Consider the following 16,974-nt stretch of genomic DNA (forward strand, 5'->3'; position numbering starts at 1 on the left):
AATGGTATTAAAATTACCCTTCCTTTTCAATCTGCAGCTGTTGTAATTTTCTGAAAATGCAATGAATTATGGCTACCTGGAGGTGTTCAGTACACAAAATGTATACTGACCACACCCCAGAAACATCATTTCCTGCTTGTGTGATTGGCTCACTGATTTTCCCAGAAGTCTGCCTAAGATACAAGTCATATTTCTGGCATCCCCTGCAACAAAAATGTCATTTTTGGTGAGATACTTAAAATAGGGAATCATGGGATGCAGGCCCAGCAGATTTCCTCATTAGTGCCCTGCAGCTGCCACAGCTGATAGATAATTATGAAACCACTCCCATTTGTCCCAATCAGCACAGAGACACAGAGGAACAAACAATGATTTCTTCAGAATAACAAATGGTAGGAATCTGCAACAAAGTTTGTTAAAATCCTTGTACAGAGATCATCCAGAGGGGAATGTTTTTTATCAACAAAATTGAAGTTACGCTTTAGGCTCCGTTCACATCTAGGCGTTTTGGGGCGTTTTTGGGGAGTTTTTCTGCTCTAGGATCAGCTCTCAAAACGCCCAACAAGACAAATCCTATTCATTTCAATGGCCCCTGTTCACATCTGAGCGTTTTGACGTTGTAAGCAAAACGCCCAACGCTCAAAAAAGTACATGAGCTTCTTTTTGGGCAGATTACAGGCATTTTCCATTGGTTTCTATTCAATCTAAAAATGCCTGCACAAAAAACGCCTGTAAAAACGCCTGTAAATCACGGTAAAAATCGCTGTAAAATCGCGTTAAAAATCGTGGTAAAAACGCGCGAAAACGCTACGCTCAGGTGTGAATGTAGCCTAAAGACTTAAGCTGTGAAGGGCAGCTGTGTACCCAGGATGGAGCCCACTCACACTCCTGTAGCACAGTGGTTCTCAATTCCGGTCCTCGGGACCCACCAACAGGCCAGGTTTGCAAGATAACTAAATTACATCACAGGTGATCTCATTTGCTGCTCAGTGATTGCAGTATTCTAGTCTGCATCCCCCAAGGTAATACTTAAAATCTGGCCTGTTAGTGGGTCCCGAGGACCGGAATTGAGAACCACTGCTAGCAGATGATGCAAGTCTGAAAAGGAGGGTACCACAAAAAAAACTTTATTGAAGAGTGGAGACTGCTCAGATGGAACACGGTTCTGCCATGGTGTTCTGTCTGAGCAGTCTCCAAAAGGTTTTCTTGTGGATGATACTGGTAATGTGTGACCCTCCTTTTTAACTGGCATAGAATTGTATGTCAAGCTTCCCCCCACCATCAAAAGTCAAAAGTCTCTCACCCTTCCTTACCTTACAGTGCACCCTCCTTACCTAAGAAGCTTGGGGCAGAGCTGGGAAGCAGAAAGAAAAGAGTCTGGAGTAGGATATAGAGTCTGGAGATAGATAGATAGATAGATAGATAGATAGATAGATAGATAGATAGATAGATAGATAGATAGATAGATAGATAGATAGATAGATAGATAGATAGATAGATAGATAGATAGATAGATAGATAGATAGATAGATAGATAGATAGATAGATAGATAGATAGATAGATACTGATATACTATTGTGTATTACATTTTTATAAACAAAAAACATTATATAATAAATACATGTCATAAAACATAAATCATCAATTTAAGGCAGAACTATGGACAGGCCATGCATTTTTTTAAATATTTACATGTTCTTAAGGTAGAATTCTTAGCTGGCCCAAAAAATAAAAATATTGCAGGATTTCCTACTCATTTTATTTTTCAAGGGATCTCATAGACTGTAAAAATGTACCTAAATCTACAAACCTGCTGGCTTCCTCCCCACTAATTTCTGCAGTGAAGATCCCCCAATCCTGCTCCTTTTCTCCTCTCCTCTCCTGCTCCCTTTCTCCTCTCCTCTCATATCCTCCCTTCTCCTCTCCTCTCCTCTCCACTCCTTTCCTCTCCTCTCCTCTCCTGCTCCCTTTCTCCTCTCCTCCCCTCTCCTCCCCTCTCCTCCCCTCCCCTCTCCTCTCCCTTTCTCCTCTCCTTCCCTCTCCTCTCCTTCCCTCTCCTCTCCTCTCCTCCCCTCTCCTCTCCTCTTGTCCCCCCCTTTCCTCTCCTCTTCTCTCCTCTCCTCCTCCCTTTCTCCTCTCCTCCCCTCCCCTCTCCTCCCCCCCTCCCCTCTCCTCTCCCTTTCTCCTCTTCTCTCCTCTCCTCCCCCTCTCCTCTCCTCCCCTATACTGCTCCCTTTCTCCTCTCCTCCCCTTTCCTCTCCTCCCCTTTCCTCTCCTCTCCTCCTCCCTTTCTCCTCTCCTCCCCTTTCCTCTCCTCTCCTCCTCCCTTTTTCCTCTCCTCTCCTCCCCTCCCCTCCCCTCCCCTCTCCTCCCCTATCCTCTCCTCCCCTCTCCTCTCCTCCCCTTTCCTCTCCTGCTCCCTTTCTCCTCTCCTCCCCTCTCCCCAATGTCCCCAATGGAGGGGGGGGGGGGGGGACAACCTCCCTTCTGCTTCTAAAGGTGATCGCCTGGCGAATGCGCCTGTGGTACCACTTTTATCTTACAGAGAATCGGCCATAGTAAAAAAAATAAAAATACTGGGGTTATGGCAGCTAGCAGCTGCCATAAGTCTGGTATTCAACGTCAAAGTAATGAGGTATTTTTACTATTGGACGGTCAGCAAGTGGTTAATGTACAACTAAAGGCTCCTGTATTGCAGTCTAAACAATTCCCAATTCTAGTTGCTATGTGATGTACAAAACTCATAAAGAAAACACTAAACTTTCTTCACCTTCCTATACTGAGCAAAATCCTCCCTTTATGTCTCTCTCGCTCCCCCTCCTAGACACTGCAGCTTGGAGTGGGACGGCTTCAGCAGCACAATTAGTTCTGCCAATTAAGAAAGCAGTGGGCGGGGCTATGTGCGGCCAGGTGCTGATTGACAAGCTAAAGACATTGCTGATAGCCACACCCCCTGCAATATCTTCTCATCCTACTGTCATACAAGAAGGCACCGCCTACACGAGCGTGACAACTCTGCTCTGAATTCAGGAGCAGAGCAGTGCAGCATTGTTACCACCCTATCACAGGAAGCTGCGTTTGGTTGATTACTGGCAGGACCAATGGGTATTTGTGGGACTTTGTAAGGGGACTAAGAGAAAACTGTGGAGTTATAATTAAGTTTTTAATAGGAGACCATAGTTCTTCTTTAACAGTGGCTGCAGCTACAGAGATCAGCGAGCGCTTATTTTAAAGCTTATTGACTGCTTGTTAAGAATTATGTAAAAGCCTAATGACTTATTTTGACCTAATTAAGCCCAAACCAATGATCATTTCCCTTTAAGCGCATACATTCATACATGACACCAGCGGACAATATTTACAATGTGAATGCTCATTATGTAAATGTATTGCTGAGACACAGACAGCTCCTGAGCATTGCCAGGTCATGGAGAATGTGTTCAGTGTCAGACCGAACACTGCTCTTCTATTGGCAGCTCACACTTATCTCTGGATCACTACTCTTTAGCCTCTAGACTATAAAAGGGAAGATACCTGTACGGTACAACTCAGATGGTTCACACTGGGGGAAAAATATACAGATATATAAGACTGACAAGTCATGACTGCCCAAATTGCCAAACCTTCAATATAGCAGGTAAGCAGAAGTTACTTTTTTATTAAAAAAAAAAAAAAAACTATACAATTACTATCAAATTATTTTACTATATATATATATATATATATATATATATATATATATATATATATATATATATATATATATATATACTAAAGTAAATATAGTGTATACATAGTAAATTATAGCAAGTAAGCAGCAGAATTTACTTTTTATCTTAAAAAAAGATACAGTTTAATATATATATATATATGTATATATATATATATATATATATATACTAAAGTAAAATAGTATATATACATTACATATAGTAAATTATAACGTGTAAGCGGAAGTTATTTTTTATCTTAAAAATAAAAAAAACTACACAATTAGTAGCAAACTATTTTACTATATATATATATATATATATATATATATATATATATATATATATATATATATATATATATATATATATATATATATATATGTGTGTGTGTGTGTGTAAATATAGTGTGTGTGTATATATATATATATATATATATATAGCTATATATCTATATATACACACACACACACTGTATATTATACTATAATAATTGCATTAGACATTATTGAGAGCACTCAGTTTGAATTTTTCTAAGTGAGATATTTGTTACATCAATTGCATATTGTTATTTTTTATTTTTTTTTAATCTGTAGAACTTGTGCAGTGTCAGTGTGACGCGTTTTACATGTGTCACAATTCATGGGTGGTGGGCTTTAATGGGCACTGCACCCAAGATGCAACAATAGTGTTTTGTTTTTTTTTGTTTTTTTTTTTTGCAGCACACAATAAATGCAGCAAGTTGCAACTGTAGCCTTAAAGTGTGCAAGAATGACATGCATTTTAGCTGCTGCAGACTGCATTGTTCTTTTTTGTTTACATTTTATTAAGAAAACAATGGAGCAGATAAATAAATACAAAAATTAAATAAAATTATAAATTGTAAATATGTGATAAAAAATATAAAATAAAGAGTCTCAGAAAATAAAATAATGACAACTAAAAAAAAGTAAGAACATATGTATTTATATAAAAGGAAAACTAATATAAGGGCAATGTATTTATGAAAGATTTGTTTACACATCCAATATTTAGCATGCAGGACTTTTCTTCAGTGCTACATGACATGGTAAAATGTTGTCATTAAAAACAATAGATTTTCTGGTCAATCTATTTTGCCTGGAAAATATAGAACAATGTATTCAAATTGAATGATCCCTAATACTGTACATGGAAGAAAAAATATTTTTTAAAAATAACTTATTTATTTATTTATATATTTATTTATTTATTGATAAATTGTAACATATCTTTATGCTTAATTTTTCCACTCACTTTTTGTTAGATAAGTAATGAATAAATAATTTATATATAAATAAGTACATAAAAGTATAAATATTTTGGTAACTACAGATGTCTTTACAGATGATTTATAATATCCCATATGAATGTATGTTTATATAAGTAATATTTGTGATTTTGAAAATATCAATCAATAAGAAATAATGAGGCACGTTTTTTGATCTTTATTGGCCTTTCTTCCAGGCACAGAACATGGAGGCAATGAAGGTGACAATCCTGGATCTTTGAGACGTTGGGCTTTTCTAGATACTGGGTGGTGATTGCTTTACTTAACATTTTTTATGTTTTACCTTGCTTTGAAGAAATGGTGCTTTTTACCCTCGTTGTGCTCAGTGTTTTGATAGCGAGCTCTGCAGCAAAGTGTACCCCCAATAAACAAGGTGAGGAATACAGAAGAAAATACATTTTATTCTTTGGTGCATCATTTATAACTATTAAGTAATTCCACAGTTTTGAAAGTGATGCAACAGATTAAAATGTGGCTTTTGATGAACAGATAGAAACATTCAAAAAAAGGGCAAATCATTTGTGGATGTAGAAAAAATGTTGCTTAGATAAATAAATATATATATATATATATATATATATATATATATATATATATATATATATATATATATATATATATACACATATATATATATACATATATATATATATATATATATATATATATATATATTTATATTTTTTTTTTTTTCATAATGAAAAGATTTATTACGGTCTGATACACATATATATATATGTACACTTATATATATATATATATATATACATATATATATATATATATATATATATATATTTTTTTTTTTTTTTTTTTTTTTTTTCATAATGAAAAGATTTATTACGGTCTGAGAAAAAAACAAATCAAAATCATGCCATTGCAGTGCAAACAATCACAGCCTTGATTGGCATCCTGGGAATTAAAACTGGGTATACATCTGAATTTTTGGTGACAAATCCTCTGCCTGTTTATGCCCCCAGAAAGATTTGTCCTTTTAAAGAAAAGATGGTGTATGTATTTTTGTGAACAAACAATACTTAAGATAACTAAAAAAAAAAAAAAAAAAAACAGCAGCTAAGGTAAAACTTTATGCCTTTATCATGATGTGGTTGGCAGTACCTATTAATATCCTTTTATTACATTGTGCCATCATGCAGGGGTGCACCCACTTATCATGGGTCCCATACCACTATTTTGATGGAACCTCCTCCCCCTCCTTACCCCAGCTAACACTATCTGTAGCAGCCGGCACTGCGACAATACACATCATTGACCATAACATAGTACACCGAAATCAAGGACAGTCAGCATGGGAGCCGTTATCATAGTCAGTACACTACATAAGAGAATTGCTTTGGATAAATGTTATATTGGTAGCAGCAATAGTAATAATAAGTATTGCAATGCTAATAAACATAATGATAGTTTATATTATAACAAATGAATAATGCTCTTGCACACCATTGTAGCAAGTGCACTAAAATGCACACATTATCGCACAATGACATGGCAATGCACCTGCTCTATGTGGGGTGCATTGTGTTGCCTCTCATTGTCAATGTCCCCTCAACACATTGTACAGTACAGAACAACACACCGCTGCACACCATAACTGATATACCATATGTGGTGGTGTGCTGAGTTGTGGAAAAAGGATCATGTACTTTTTTCATGCATTAAATGGGATCTGTCATTTTGATCCTTTTCTATTTACTGTTGTAGAACTTGAGTCTCAGCTGGAAAAAAGGGTGCTGAACCACTATATATGGAAAGGCTTCTTTTCAGTCAGAGTTGAGAAAAAGTAGGACAGACTCCCACAGGAGCTAGTTCTAGCCAACTATGTAGACTGTTTAAAAATACATAAAAAAGGCTGAATATATGTTTTTTAATGCAAAAAAAATTTCTTTAAAAAAATAATTTTAGAGAAAAAGTATTAGATATACAAAAATCATACTAATTCATAATTAGTTAGTACTGACACTCTAGGCCGGTCAGCCCGGAAATGTTCACAATTGATCAAGAAGGATTATTTTACCCCTTTTGGCGCAAATTGGGCAATGTTGTAAAATGATTTTTGCCTTTCTTTTGATCAACTGCGTGTTTACAGTTCTGAGGATGCAGGTTTTTAATGTATTTATTTTTCTATTGAGTGAACTTGATGAACATGTATTGTGTTCCAACCTTTGTCCCCGTTTCAAATATGTCTGATTGTTCCAAATATTTTTTATTCTGAAAGATAAAATCAACATCTGGAACCATGATGAGGTTTTTTTATTTTTATTTTATTTTTTATTCTCTTAATAAATTTCTTTACATACATAACAAATATACATTGAAAATAAAAAGACATTACAGTGTAATAATATGGAAAGATATTAGTGTATACAAAATCTTAAAGTATTTTTGGTGTCTTCAGCTTATACTTTACCCCTCCTTTGCTTTCCCCTCCTTCAAAAAACAAAAAACTAATGATGAAGTTTTTAATAATCAAAATGGCTTTCATTTGCACCATCTTTTAAGCTTCCAACAGATTCATTGGATAGGACTTTGCTGTATTCTATCCTCTCCTCTCCACTTCTCTACCCTACTTTACTTTACTATCCTCTACTCCATTCCACTCTACCCTGCTCTAATGTACTTCAACCCACTCTACTCCACTCCATTCTACTCAAATCTTCTCCACTCCACTCCATTCCTATCAACTCTACTGTACTCTACTCCACTCTACTCTACACTGCTCTATTCCACTCTAATCTACTACAGTCCACTCTTCTCTACTCCACTCCACTCTACTCTACACTGCTCCATTCCACTCTACCCTGCTCTAATGTACTTCAACCCACTCTACTCCACTCCATTCTACTCAAATCCACTCCACTCCATTCCTATCAACTCTACTGTACTCTACTCCACTCTACTCTACACTGCTCTATTCCACTCTAATCTACTACAGTCCACTCTTCTCTACTCCACTCCACTCTACTCTACACTGCTCCATTCCACTCTACCCTGCTCTAATGTACTTCAACCCATTCTACTCCACTCCATTCTACTCAAATCTTCTCCACTCCACTCCATTCCTATCAACTCTACTGTACTCTACTCCACTCTACTCTACACTGCTCTATTCCACTCTAATCTACTACAGTCCACTCTTCTCTACTCCACTCCACTCTACTGTACACTGCTCCATTCCACTCTACCCTGCTCTAATGTACTTCAACTCACTCTACTCCACTCCATTCTACTCAAATCCACTCCACTCCATTCCTATCAACTCTACTGTACTCTACTCCACTCTACTCTACACTGCTCTATTCCACTCTAATCTACTACAGTCCACTCTTCTCTACTCCACTCCACTCTACTCTACACTGCTCCATTCCACTCTACCCTGCTCTAATGTACTTCAACCCACTCTACTCCACTCCATTCTACTCAAATCCACTCCACTCCATTCCTATCAACTCTACTGTACTCTACTCCACTCTACTCTACACTGCTCTATTCCACTCTAATCTACTACAGTCCACTCTTCTCTACTCCACTCCACTCTACTGTACACTGCTCCATTCCACTCTACCCTGCTCTAATGTACTTCAACCCATTCTACTCCACTCCATTCTACTCAAATCTTCTCCACTCCACTCCATTCCTATCAACTCTACTGTACTCTACTCCACTCTACTCTACACTGCTCTATTCCACTCTACTCTACTACAGTCCACTCTTCTCTACTCCACTCCACTCTACTCTACACTGCTCCATTCCACTCTACTCTACTACAGTCCACTATTCTTTACTCTTCTCTACTCCATTCCACTCTAATCTGCTCCATTCTAGTCCACTTCATTCTATTCCATTCCACTCTATTCTACTCCACTCCACTCTGCTCTACTTCATTCTATTCTAATCTACTCCTCTCCACTGCACTCTACTCTACTCCTCTCTTCTCTACTCTCCTTTATTCCAATTTACTCTACTCTACTCCACTCCACTCCACTCTACTCTTTGCCACGCCAGTCTACACTAATCTACTCCACTCTATTTTACTCTACTCTACTCCACTCCACTCAACTCTTCGCCAGTCCAGTCTATTCTGATTTCCCCACTCTACTCTCTTTACTCTCCAGTCCACTTCACTCAACTCTACTCTACTTTACTCCATTATACTCTAATGTACTCCACTACATTCTACTCTTCTTTACTCCACTCCTATCCACTCTACTCTACTGTAATCTATTCCATTCCACTCTGCTCTAGTCCATTTCACTCTACTCTACTTACTTATAATCTATTCTACTCCACTCCACTCTACAGCATTCTTCTCTACTATATTCCATTTCACTCTTATTCACCCTAATCTACTCTTTGCCACCCCAATCTACTCCAGTCTACTCCCCTCCACTCTACTCTTACTACTACTTACTACTGTCTCTTTTCTTCTCTACTTTATTCTACTCCAGTCCACTCCATTCCACTCTATTCTAATCTACTCCACTCCACTCTACTCTACTGTCTCTCGTCTTCTCTACTTTATTCTACTCCAATCCACTCCACTCCACTCTGCTCTAATCTACCCCTACCACTCTACTCTACTCTACCCCCTCCACTCTACTCTACTCTGCACTACTTTACTCCACTCTCCTCTATTCTACTCTACATTATTCTACTCCACTCTGCTCTTCTTTACTTCAATCTTTGCTGCTCTACTTCATTCTACTCTACTCCAGTTCACTCCTCTTTACTCTACCCTATAGCATTACACTGTACCCAGAGAGAGACTGTGGGGTTGATTTAATAATGGCTAAAAGACTGTGCACTTTGCAAAGTGCAGTTGCATTCTGCAAGTGCAGTTGCTCCAGAACACAGTAAATGAGTGGATGCTCTGCTAACTTCCATCATGTGCAAGCAAAAATACTGTTCTTTTATTTTCCTTGCACGTGATTGGGTATTCTTTGCAAAGTGAAGCCTTGCCTCATTTACTAAGCTCTGGAGCAACTGCACTTGCAGGGGCAACTGCAAAGTGCACAGGAAAAAAAAAAAAAAAACAGAATTTTTGCTTGCACATAATTGGATGATGGAAGTTAGCAGAGCTTCTACACATTTACTATGTTCTGGAGCAACTGTACTATGCAAAGTGCACAGTCTTTTTGCCTTTAGTAAATAAACCCCTGTGTGTCATATCCCAAAAATAAAAGCAATAAGGCGCTGCGGCGGGAGTTTACGTAGAAAGACCTATTTGAAAAGCACAAGAATCAGAAAAAAATATTTTGACTTGATTTGCTAAAACTGGAACACAAAAAACTTGAGTCTTTGCTCTCTTGCATTCGTTAGGTTGAGGGGACTTAGTTGCAGCTATGTAAGTGTCACTGTATTTTAAAGGAAAGTGTGTTTTCATTAGTTTTGTTCAATGCAGAAAACTAATATTTTTCTATTTTTGTTGTTTTTCTTTTTTTGTTTTGTTCCAGATGTGATCATAGTACATTGCTATCCTAAGTCTATTGTGGCTAAAATTCCAGAGTGCCCCTACGGATGGGAGATTACCCAGCTGGCCCTAGGTGGAGTGTGTTATAACGGCATTATTGAGTCTGGTTACTATCAGTTTTCCATTCCTGATCTGTCACCCAGAAATAAGTCATACTGTGGGACACAGTCTGATGTAAGTATGACACCTCTGAACCTTTAACACCCTACTACAGGGATTATCACACATCATGCTGAATTAGACCATGCCGGTTCAGGTTGCTGTACCAAGTGTGGGCAGATATTAGTGAAGAAAAAGATTTGTCATTGGCACACCTAAGAGCTTGTTGCAAAGCTCAAACTTGTATTACGAAATCATATAAGAATGCTAGCATCATTATGTGACCCCGCAATAAGACCATAGGTGTGCGCAGTCTATTGCATTAGAGTGTGCACCCCAAAGCTCAAACACACATGCGTATATATATATTCATAGCAGCAAGGCAGTGAGCAAGTCAGTAGGACAGAGGACAATCTCAGTAGAGCAGTGAATGGTGTCATATTGAAATCTAAAGTAGAACTATAGGCAAAATGTTTTTTTTTTTCCATTTTGTATAGAAGAAGGGAGGGTTATAAGCCCTGTCAGATTTTTATTAGCCATCTGTGTCCCATTGTAGGGATTTCGCTTCACTTCCTGTCCCATAGCCAAACAGGGAGGGAATTCCTCGGGGGACCCCCAGGTCACCAGAACTAGTGTCCCCATTGGAAGATTTTCCCTCTATTACTTTTCTGGGGACAACCCAAAATTTGGGATTTTCTTTTACTTTCACGTTCAATGATAATAGTAAATAGGACCAGTAGAAAGGATGATTCTCCTTAACCGCTTGCCGACTGCCGCACAACTATTTACGTCGGCAGTCAGCCCCAAACAGGCAAAGCGACGTAGGGCTAAGCCTCTCGCCTGTGAGGTTCTAGGGAGCGAACACGCGCTGCCGGAGGCGCGCTCCCGCGCGGTCACGGACCCCCCCCCCCGCGCGTGTGCACTCACGATCGATCGTCCGTTAGAGCGGGAGATAATGTAAACACAGCCGCCTGTCAGTCTCCCCTGTGTAAGAATGGAGATCAGACGGTTCTACTATGTAGGACCGTTGATCTCTGTTCTTACACTAGTAGCCACAGCCAATCACAGTTAGAAACACGCCCCTAGGACACACTTAACCCCTCCCTCTCCCATACAGTTAACTCCTTCACTGCCAGTGTCATTTTTACAGTAACAGTGCATATGTATAGCACTGATTACTGCAGTAATGTCACTGGTAACCCCAAAAGTGTCAAAAATGTCAGTCAAGGGTCCGATCTGTCCGCCGCAATGTCCCAGTCCCGCAAAAAAAATCGCAGTTTGCCGCCATTACTCGTTAAAAAAAAAAAACAACAAAAATGAGAAAAATCTTTCCCTTTGTTAGTAAACGCAATAAAATTTGCACAAACCAATCAAAATACGCTTTTTGCGATTTTTTTTACCAAACATATGTAGCATAAAACAAATTGGCCGAAAATGTTAAAAAATTTTGATTTTTACATTTTTTTTGGGAACTTCATATAAAAAAATGTGAAAAATATTGTTATTTTTGCAAAATTGATGCTCTTTTTTTGTTTATAGCGCAAGATCAAAAAATCGCACAGGTGATCAAATACCACCAAAAGAAAGCTCTGTTTGTGGGAAAAAAAGGACGTCAAATCTGTTTAGGTACAGCGTCGCACGACCGCGCAATTGTCCGTTAAAATCACGCAGTGCCGAATCGCAAAATAGGCCCTGGTCAGGAAGGGGGTAAAATCTTCCGGGGCTTAAGTGGTTAACAGGGGTACAGGCAGCAAAAAAAAAAAAAAAATATGACAGGTGTTCTAATTTCTCTCCACTCTATCCAAAGCTAAAAAAAAAGTTTTGCCTTTAATTTTACTTTAAGGACATCTGGGACAAGTGGGTTGCAGTACAATACCGTCAAAATACATACATTTATAAAGATCTGTGCCAATATGTGGTAGGTTTCCCCCCTGAAACCTTTAAACCTTATTAGCCTTTTTGGGCCAAGAGTTTTTATGAAACATAGATGCCCAAAACAAGTTTTGCAGCGTTGGAATGCGTCTGTTAACTTGACTTAACTGAGAACTGGGAACACACACAGTTGCACATTCCTAGTTCTTTGCTGCGAGGGTAATTAACGTTCTCATGGCATGGGGCATTTGGACATAAAAAATCATATTGTGGTCCCACAACTGAAAACCACTTTGATTTCCCACTGACTCCAATGCATTATGCTGAAATGGCAAAAATTCTGCAAAAAGCCCAGAATTTACCCAAAATTAGGACAACGCAAAATCACCCAATTTGTTTTGTGCTTAGTAATGAATGGGATTTCTATTCAAAATGAAATTTCTGCAGGAAATTGGATAAGTTTGAAGTTTGTCTGCTATGGGATCAGGACTCTCTAAAATCACAATCTAATACAAATAGAACCCACCAACTATCAATGACCTTCCATACCATTTCCATAACTACTTAGACATTGAGACTCAACCGTATACATTCTTTTTTATAGAAAATGTCAACAATAGGCAAAGTCTTAAAATATTCAGCTAATTTTGGATTTAATTGGAAAAAGAATTACAATGTATCACTTTGAACTTGCTTCCACAGTTCAAGAACCCAATCTATCACTTCTACAACTCAATAGTGTCCAATGACAGCACCCTGATTGTGAAAAACCAGCCTGTGAACTACTCCTTCACCTGCACCTACCAGTCCAACTATTTGGTCAGCCATGCAGCTTTTGATCAAAGGTAAGTCTTCTCTCTAGAGCACAACTCATTTTGAGTCAGAACTAGCCAGACGCATCTCACTCATGTATGTTTTAGTCTTACATATTTTTTTCCTACTTCTAGAGTAGCCACAGTTCATGTGAAAAACGGGAGCTCAGGATCCTTTGAAACCCAACTGTCTCTCAATTTCTACGCTGTGAGTCTTTTCAAAACTTTCTCTCCTTCTAATTTTCATTTTGACATTTTGACCTCTCTTGATGGCAAATTGGGCAAGGTCCATCCTGTTGGCTCTTTGGCCAATCAGAAGGATCACTTTGAGTGACTTTTGGGTATATTGATAGGTGTAAAAAGAGGGCCAGGCCATCATTTAACCTCCCTGGCGGTATGATTCTGTCAGGAATTACATACCAAAAGCGGTACAATTCTTTTCATGGAAATTTGGCGTTATGTATTATAGGCCTACAATTCTTAGTAATTACTGACTTAAACCTGACCAAAACAAGAGTCTAGTAGACATCCCAGATGTGATAAATTTGAAACACAAACACGTGAATTATAATCGAATCAATAATATTATTTTATTATTTAATATATAATATATTTAATAAAATTATATTATTGATTAGATTATAATTCATGCATTATATATTATATATAGATATATGTGTGTGTGCATATATATATATATATATATATATATATATATATATATATATATATACATATATATATATATATATATATATGCATACATATATATATGTATATATGCATATATATATATATACACCGGGGTGTATATATATATATATATATATATATATATATGCGCATATATATATATATATATATATATATATATATATATATATATATATATGCATGCATATATATATATATATATATATATATATATATATATATATATATATATATACATATATATATATATATGCATATATATATATATATATATATATATATATATATATATATATATATATATATATGCATATATAATATAAAATGTGTTTTGTGCTTTGTGCAACGTTTTTTTTTTTTTTTGAATTTCCCTCCCTAGTTCCGCTCCCATGCAGCATTGCTGCTGCAGGGAACGGAACTAGGAAGTGATCAGAGCGACGGAGACCGACGGAGGAGCGGCGGGACTCTCGGCTGGCGGTCACAGCAATGAGAGATCATCGCTGGATCGCCAGGATAAGGTAAGAGAACACCGCTGCGCTCTCTGCAATCCACCCCGAGCGTGACTCGGGGTTACCGCTCCTGATATGAAAAACCAACCCCGAGTCACGCTCGGGATTACCGCTAAGGCGGTTAAGGGTAGGCCACCCTTGGGAAACAACTTGTTTTGCAGGTGTCAAATTGGCTGGTCCTTATTAGCACAGTTCCTTTGCTTCAAAATGGAGGCAACTACCCAAAATCCTTCACCACACAAAAGCCAGAGACAAATGCCATGAGCTCAAATCCCTTTAGTGCTGTCTTGGTCTCCAATTCCAAGATTCACCATGTTTTGATATTAGATATAGTCAGTATTGACACTGGGAGAAAAATCAGGGGGGGTCCAAAAGTTGAGGGAATGGGGAAACCTGTGATACCGTTAAAACTCCTCCCTTAATAAAGATTTTCACGTAATTCCCACCATGATTTTGAAACATGAAACAAATCTCCCCACAGAGAATACAGCAACAGCAATAAAAACCCTAATAAAAAGTCTAATCCTTTAATGCTAGAAACCAGCCTTTCTCAACCTGGGTCCATATAACCCTAGGGTTCCTTTAAAGGTTGCTAGGGTTTCCTTGAGAAACAAGGAGCTTTTTCCTCTCAGATAAGTAACAATTGATGCCCATCATCTTTTTAGCTGAAAAGCATTATTCCCACTGACCACCAATGTAAGAAGCATTTTTACCACTGACCACCAATGTAAGGAGCATTCTTCCCACTGACCACCAATGTAAGGAGCATTCTTCCCACTGACAATCAATGTAAGGAGCATTCCTCCCACTGACCACCAATGTAAGGAGCATTCTTCCCACTGACCACCAATGTAAGGAGCATTCTTCCTACTGACCACCAATGTAAGGAGCATTCTTCCCACTGACCTCCAATGTAAGGAGCATTCTTCCCACTTACCACCAATGTAAGGAGCATTCTTCCCACTGCCCATCAATGTAAGGAGCATTCTTCCCACTGCCCACCAATGTAAGGAACATTCTTCTCACTGACCACCAAAGTAAGGAACATTCTTCTCACTGATCACCAATGTAAGGAGCATTCTTCCCACTGACCACCAATGTAAGGAACATTCTTCCCACTGATCACCAATGTAAGGAGCATTCTTCCCACTGATCACCAATGTAAGGAGCATTCTTCCCACTGACCACCATTGTAAGGAGCATTCTTCCCACTGGCCACCAAAATAAGCGCCAGGACCGTCTCCTACAGTTAATTCAGCTGTGGGATCGAGGCACCATCTGTGCAAAGTTTGCTCAGGAATGGCAGCAGGCAGGTGTGAGTACATCTGCACACACAGTGAGCCGAAGACTTTTGGAGGACGGCCTGGTGTCAAGAAGGGCAGCAAAGAAGCCACTTCTCTCCAGGAAAAACATATGGGATAGAGTGATATTCTGCTAAAGGTACAGGGATTTGACGGCTGAAGACAAAATGAATTTTCTCTGATGAATCCCCTTTCCGATTGTTTGGGGCATCCACAAACAAACCTCATCCTGTGAAGAAGAGTTGAGTGCTACCATCAGTCTTGTGTCATGCCAACAGTAAAGCATCCTGAGACCATTCCTGTGTGAGGTTGCTTCTCAACCAAGGGAGTGGGCTCACTCACAAATTTGCCTAAGAACACAGCCATGAATAAAGTATGGTACAGAAACATTCTCCGAGAGCAACTTCTCCCAACCATTCAAGAACAGTTTGGTGATGAATCATGCCTTTTCTAGCATGATGGAGGGCCTTGCTATACGGCAAAAGTTCTAACTAAGTGGTTTGGGGAACAAAACATCAAAGTTTTGGGTCCATAGCCAGGAAACTCCCCAGACCCTAATCCCGTTGAGAACTTGTGGTCAATCCTCCAGAGGCAGGTGAGCAAAAAAACCCACAAATTCTGACAAACTCCAAGCATTGATTATGTAAGAATGGGATGCCATCAGTCAGGATTTGGCCCACAAGTTGATTGACAGCATGCCAGGGCGAATTACAGAGGTCTTGAAAAAGAAGGGTCAACACTGCAAATATTGACTCTTTTCATAAAATTTATGTAATTGTCAATAAAAGCCTTTGACGCTTATGAAATGCTTGTAATTATTCTTCAGTATACCAAAGTAACATCTGACAAAAAGATCTAAAAACACTGAAGCAGCAGAGTTTGTGAAAATTAATATTTGTGAAATTCTCCAAACTTTTGGCCACAGCTGTAAATAGGATATTTGGCTTCTTACAATGGCATATGTTGTTCCCAAAATGACCATATGGTATGAGAAGGGCAACTAAACTAATTAGGGGATTGGAGGACCTTGACTATGAAGAGCGTCTACAATCGCTCGATTTATTCTCCCTGGAGAAGAGACGTCTGAGGGGGGACATGATAGCAATTTATAAATATCTTAATGGGGATCCCCGCTTAGAAAAAAAGCTGTTCATTCGAA

The 16,974-nt window shown here is 38.4% G+C and overlaps 1 protein-coding gene across 1 annotated transcript in view; it reads left to right on the forward strand.

Moving 5' to 3' along the window:
* The first annotated feature begins 5,182 nt into the window (after window positions 1-5,182).
* The window catches only part of TECTB (tectorin beta), a 30,636-nt gene continuing 18,844 nt past the window's right edge, over window positions 5,183-16,974 (forward strand). The window contains exons 1-4 of the mRNA XM_082266694.1: window positions 5,183-5,393; window positions 10,492-10,682; window positions 13,182-13,324; window positions 13,427-13,499. Coding sequence (XP_082122820.1) covers window positions 5,318-5,393; window positions 10,492-10,682; window positions 13,182-13,324; window positions 13,427-13,499 — 483 coding nt within the window. The 5' untranslated portion in view covers window positions 5,183-5,317. The remainder of the gene's footprint in view (window positions 5,394-10,491; window positions 10,683-13,181; window positions 13,325-13,426; window positions 13,500-16,974) is intronic.

This window comes from Pelophylax lessonae (assembly GCF_965119305.1).
Source record: "Pelophylax lessonae genome assembly, chromosome: 9".
NCBI classification, from domain to species: Eukaryota; Metazoa; Chordata; class Amphibia; order Anura; family Ranidae; genus Pelophylax; species Pelophylax lessonae.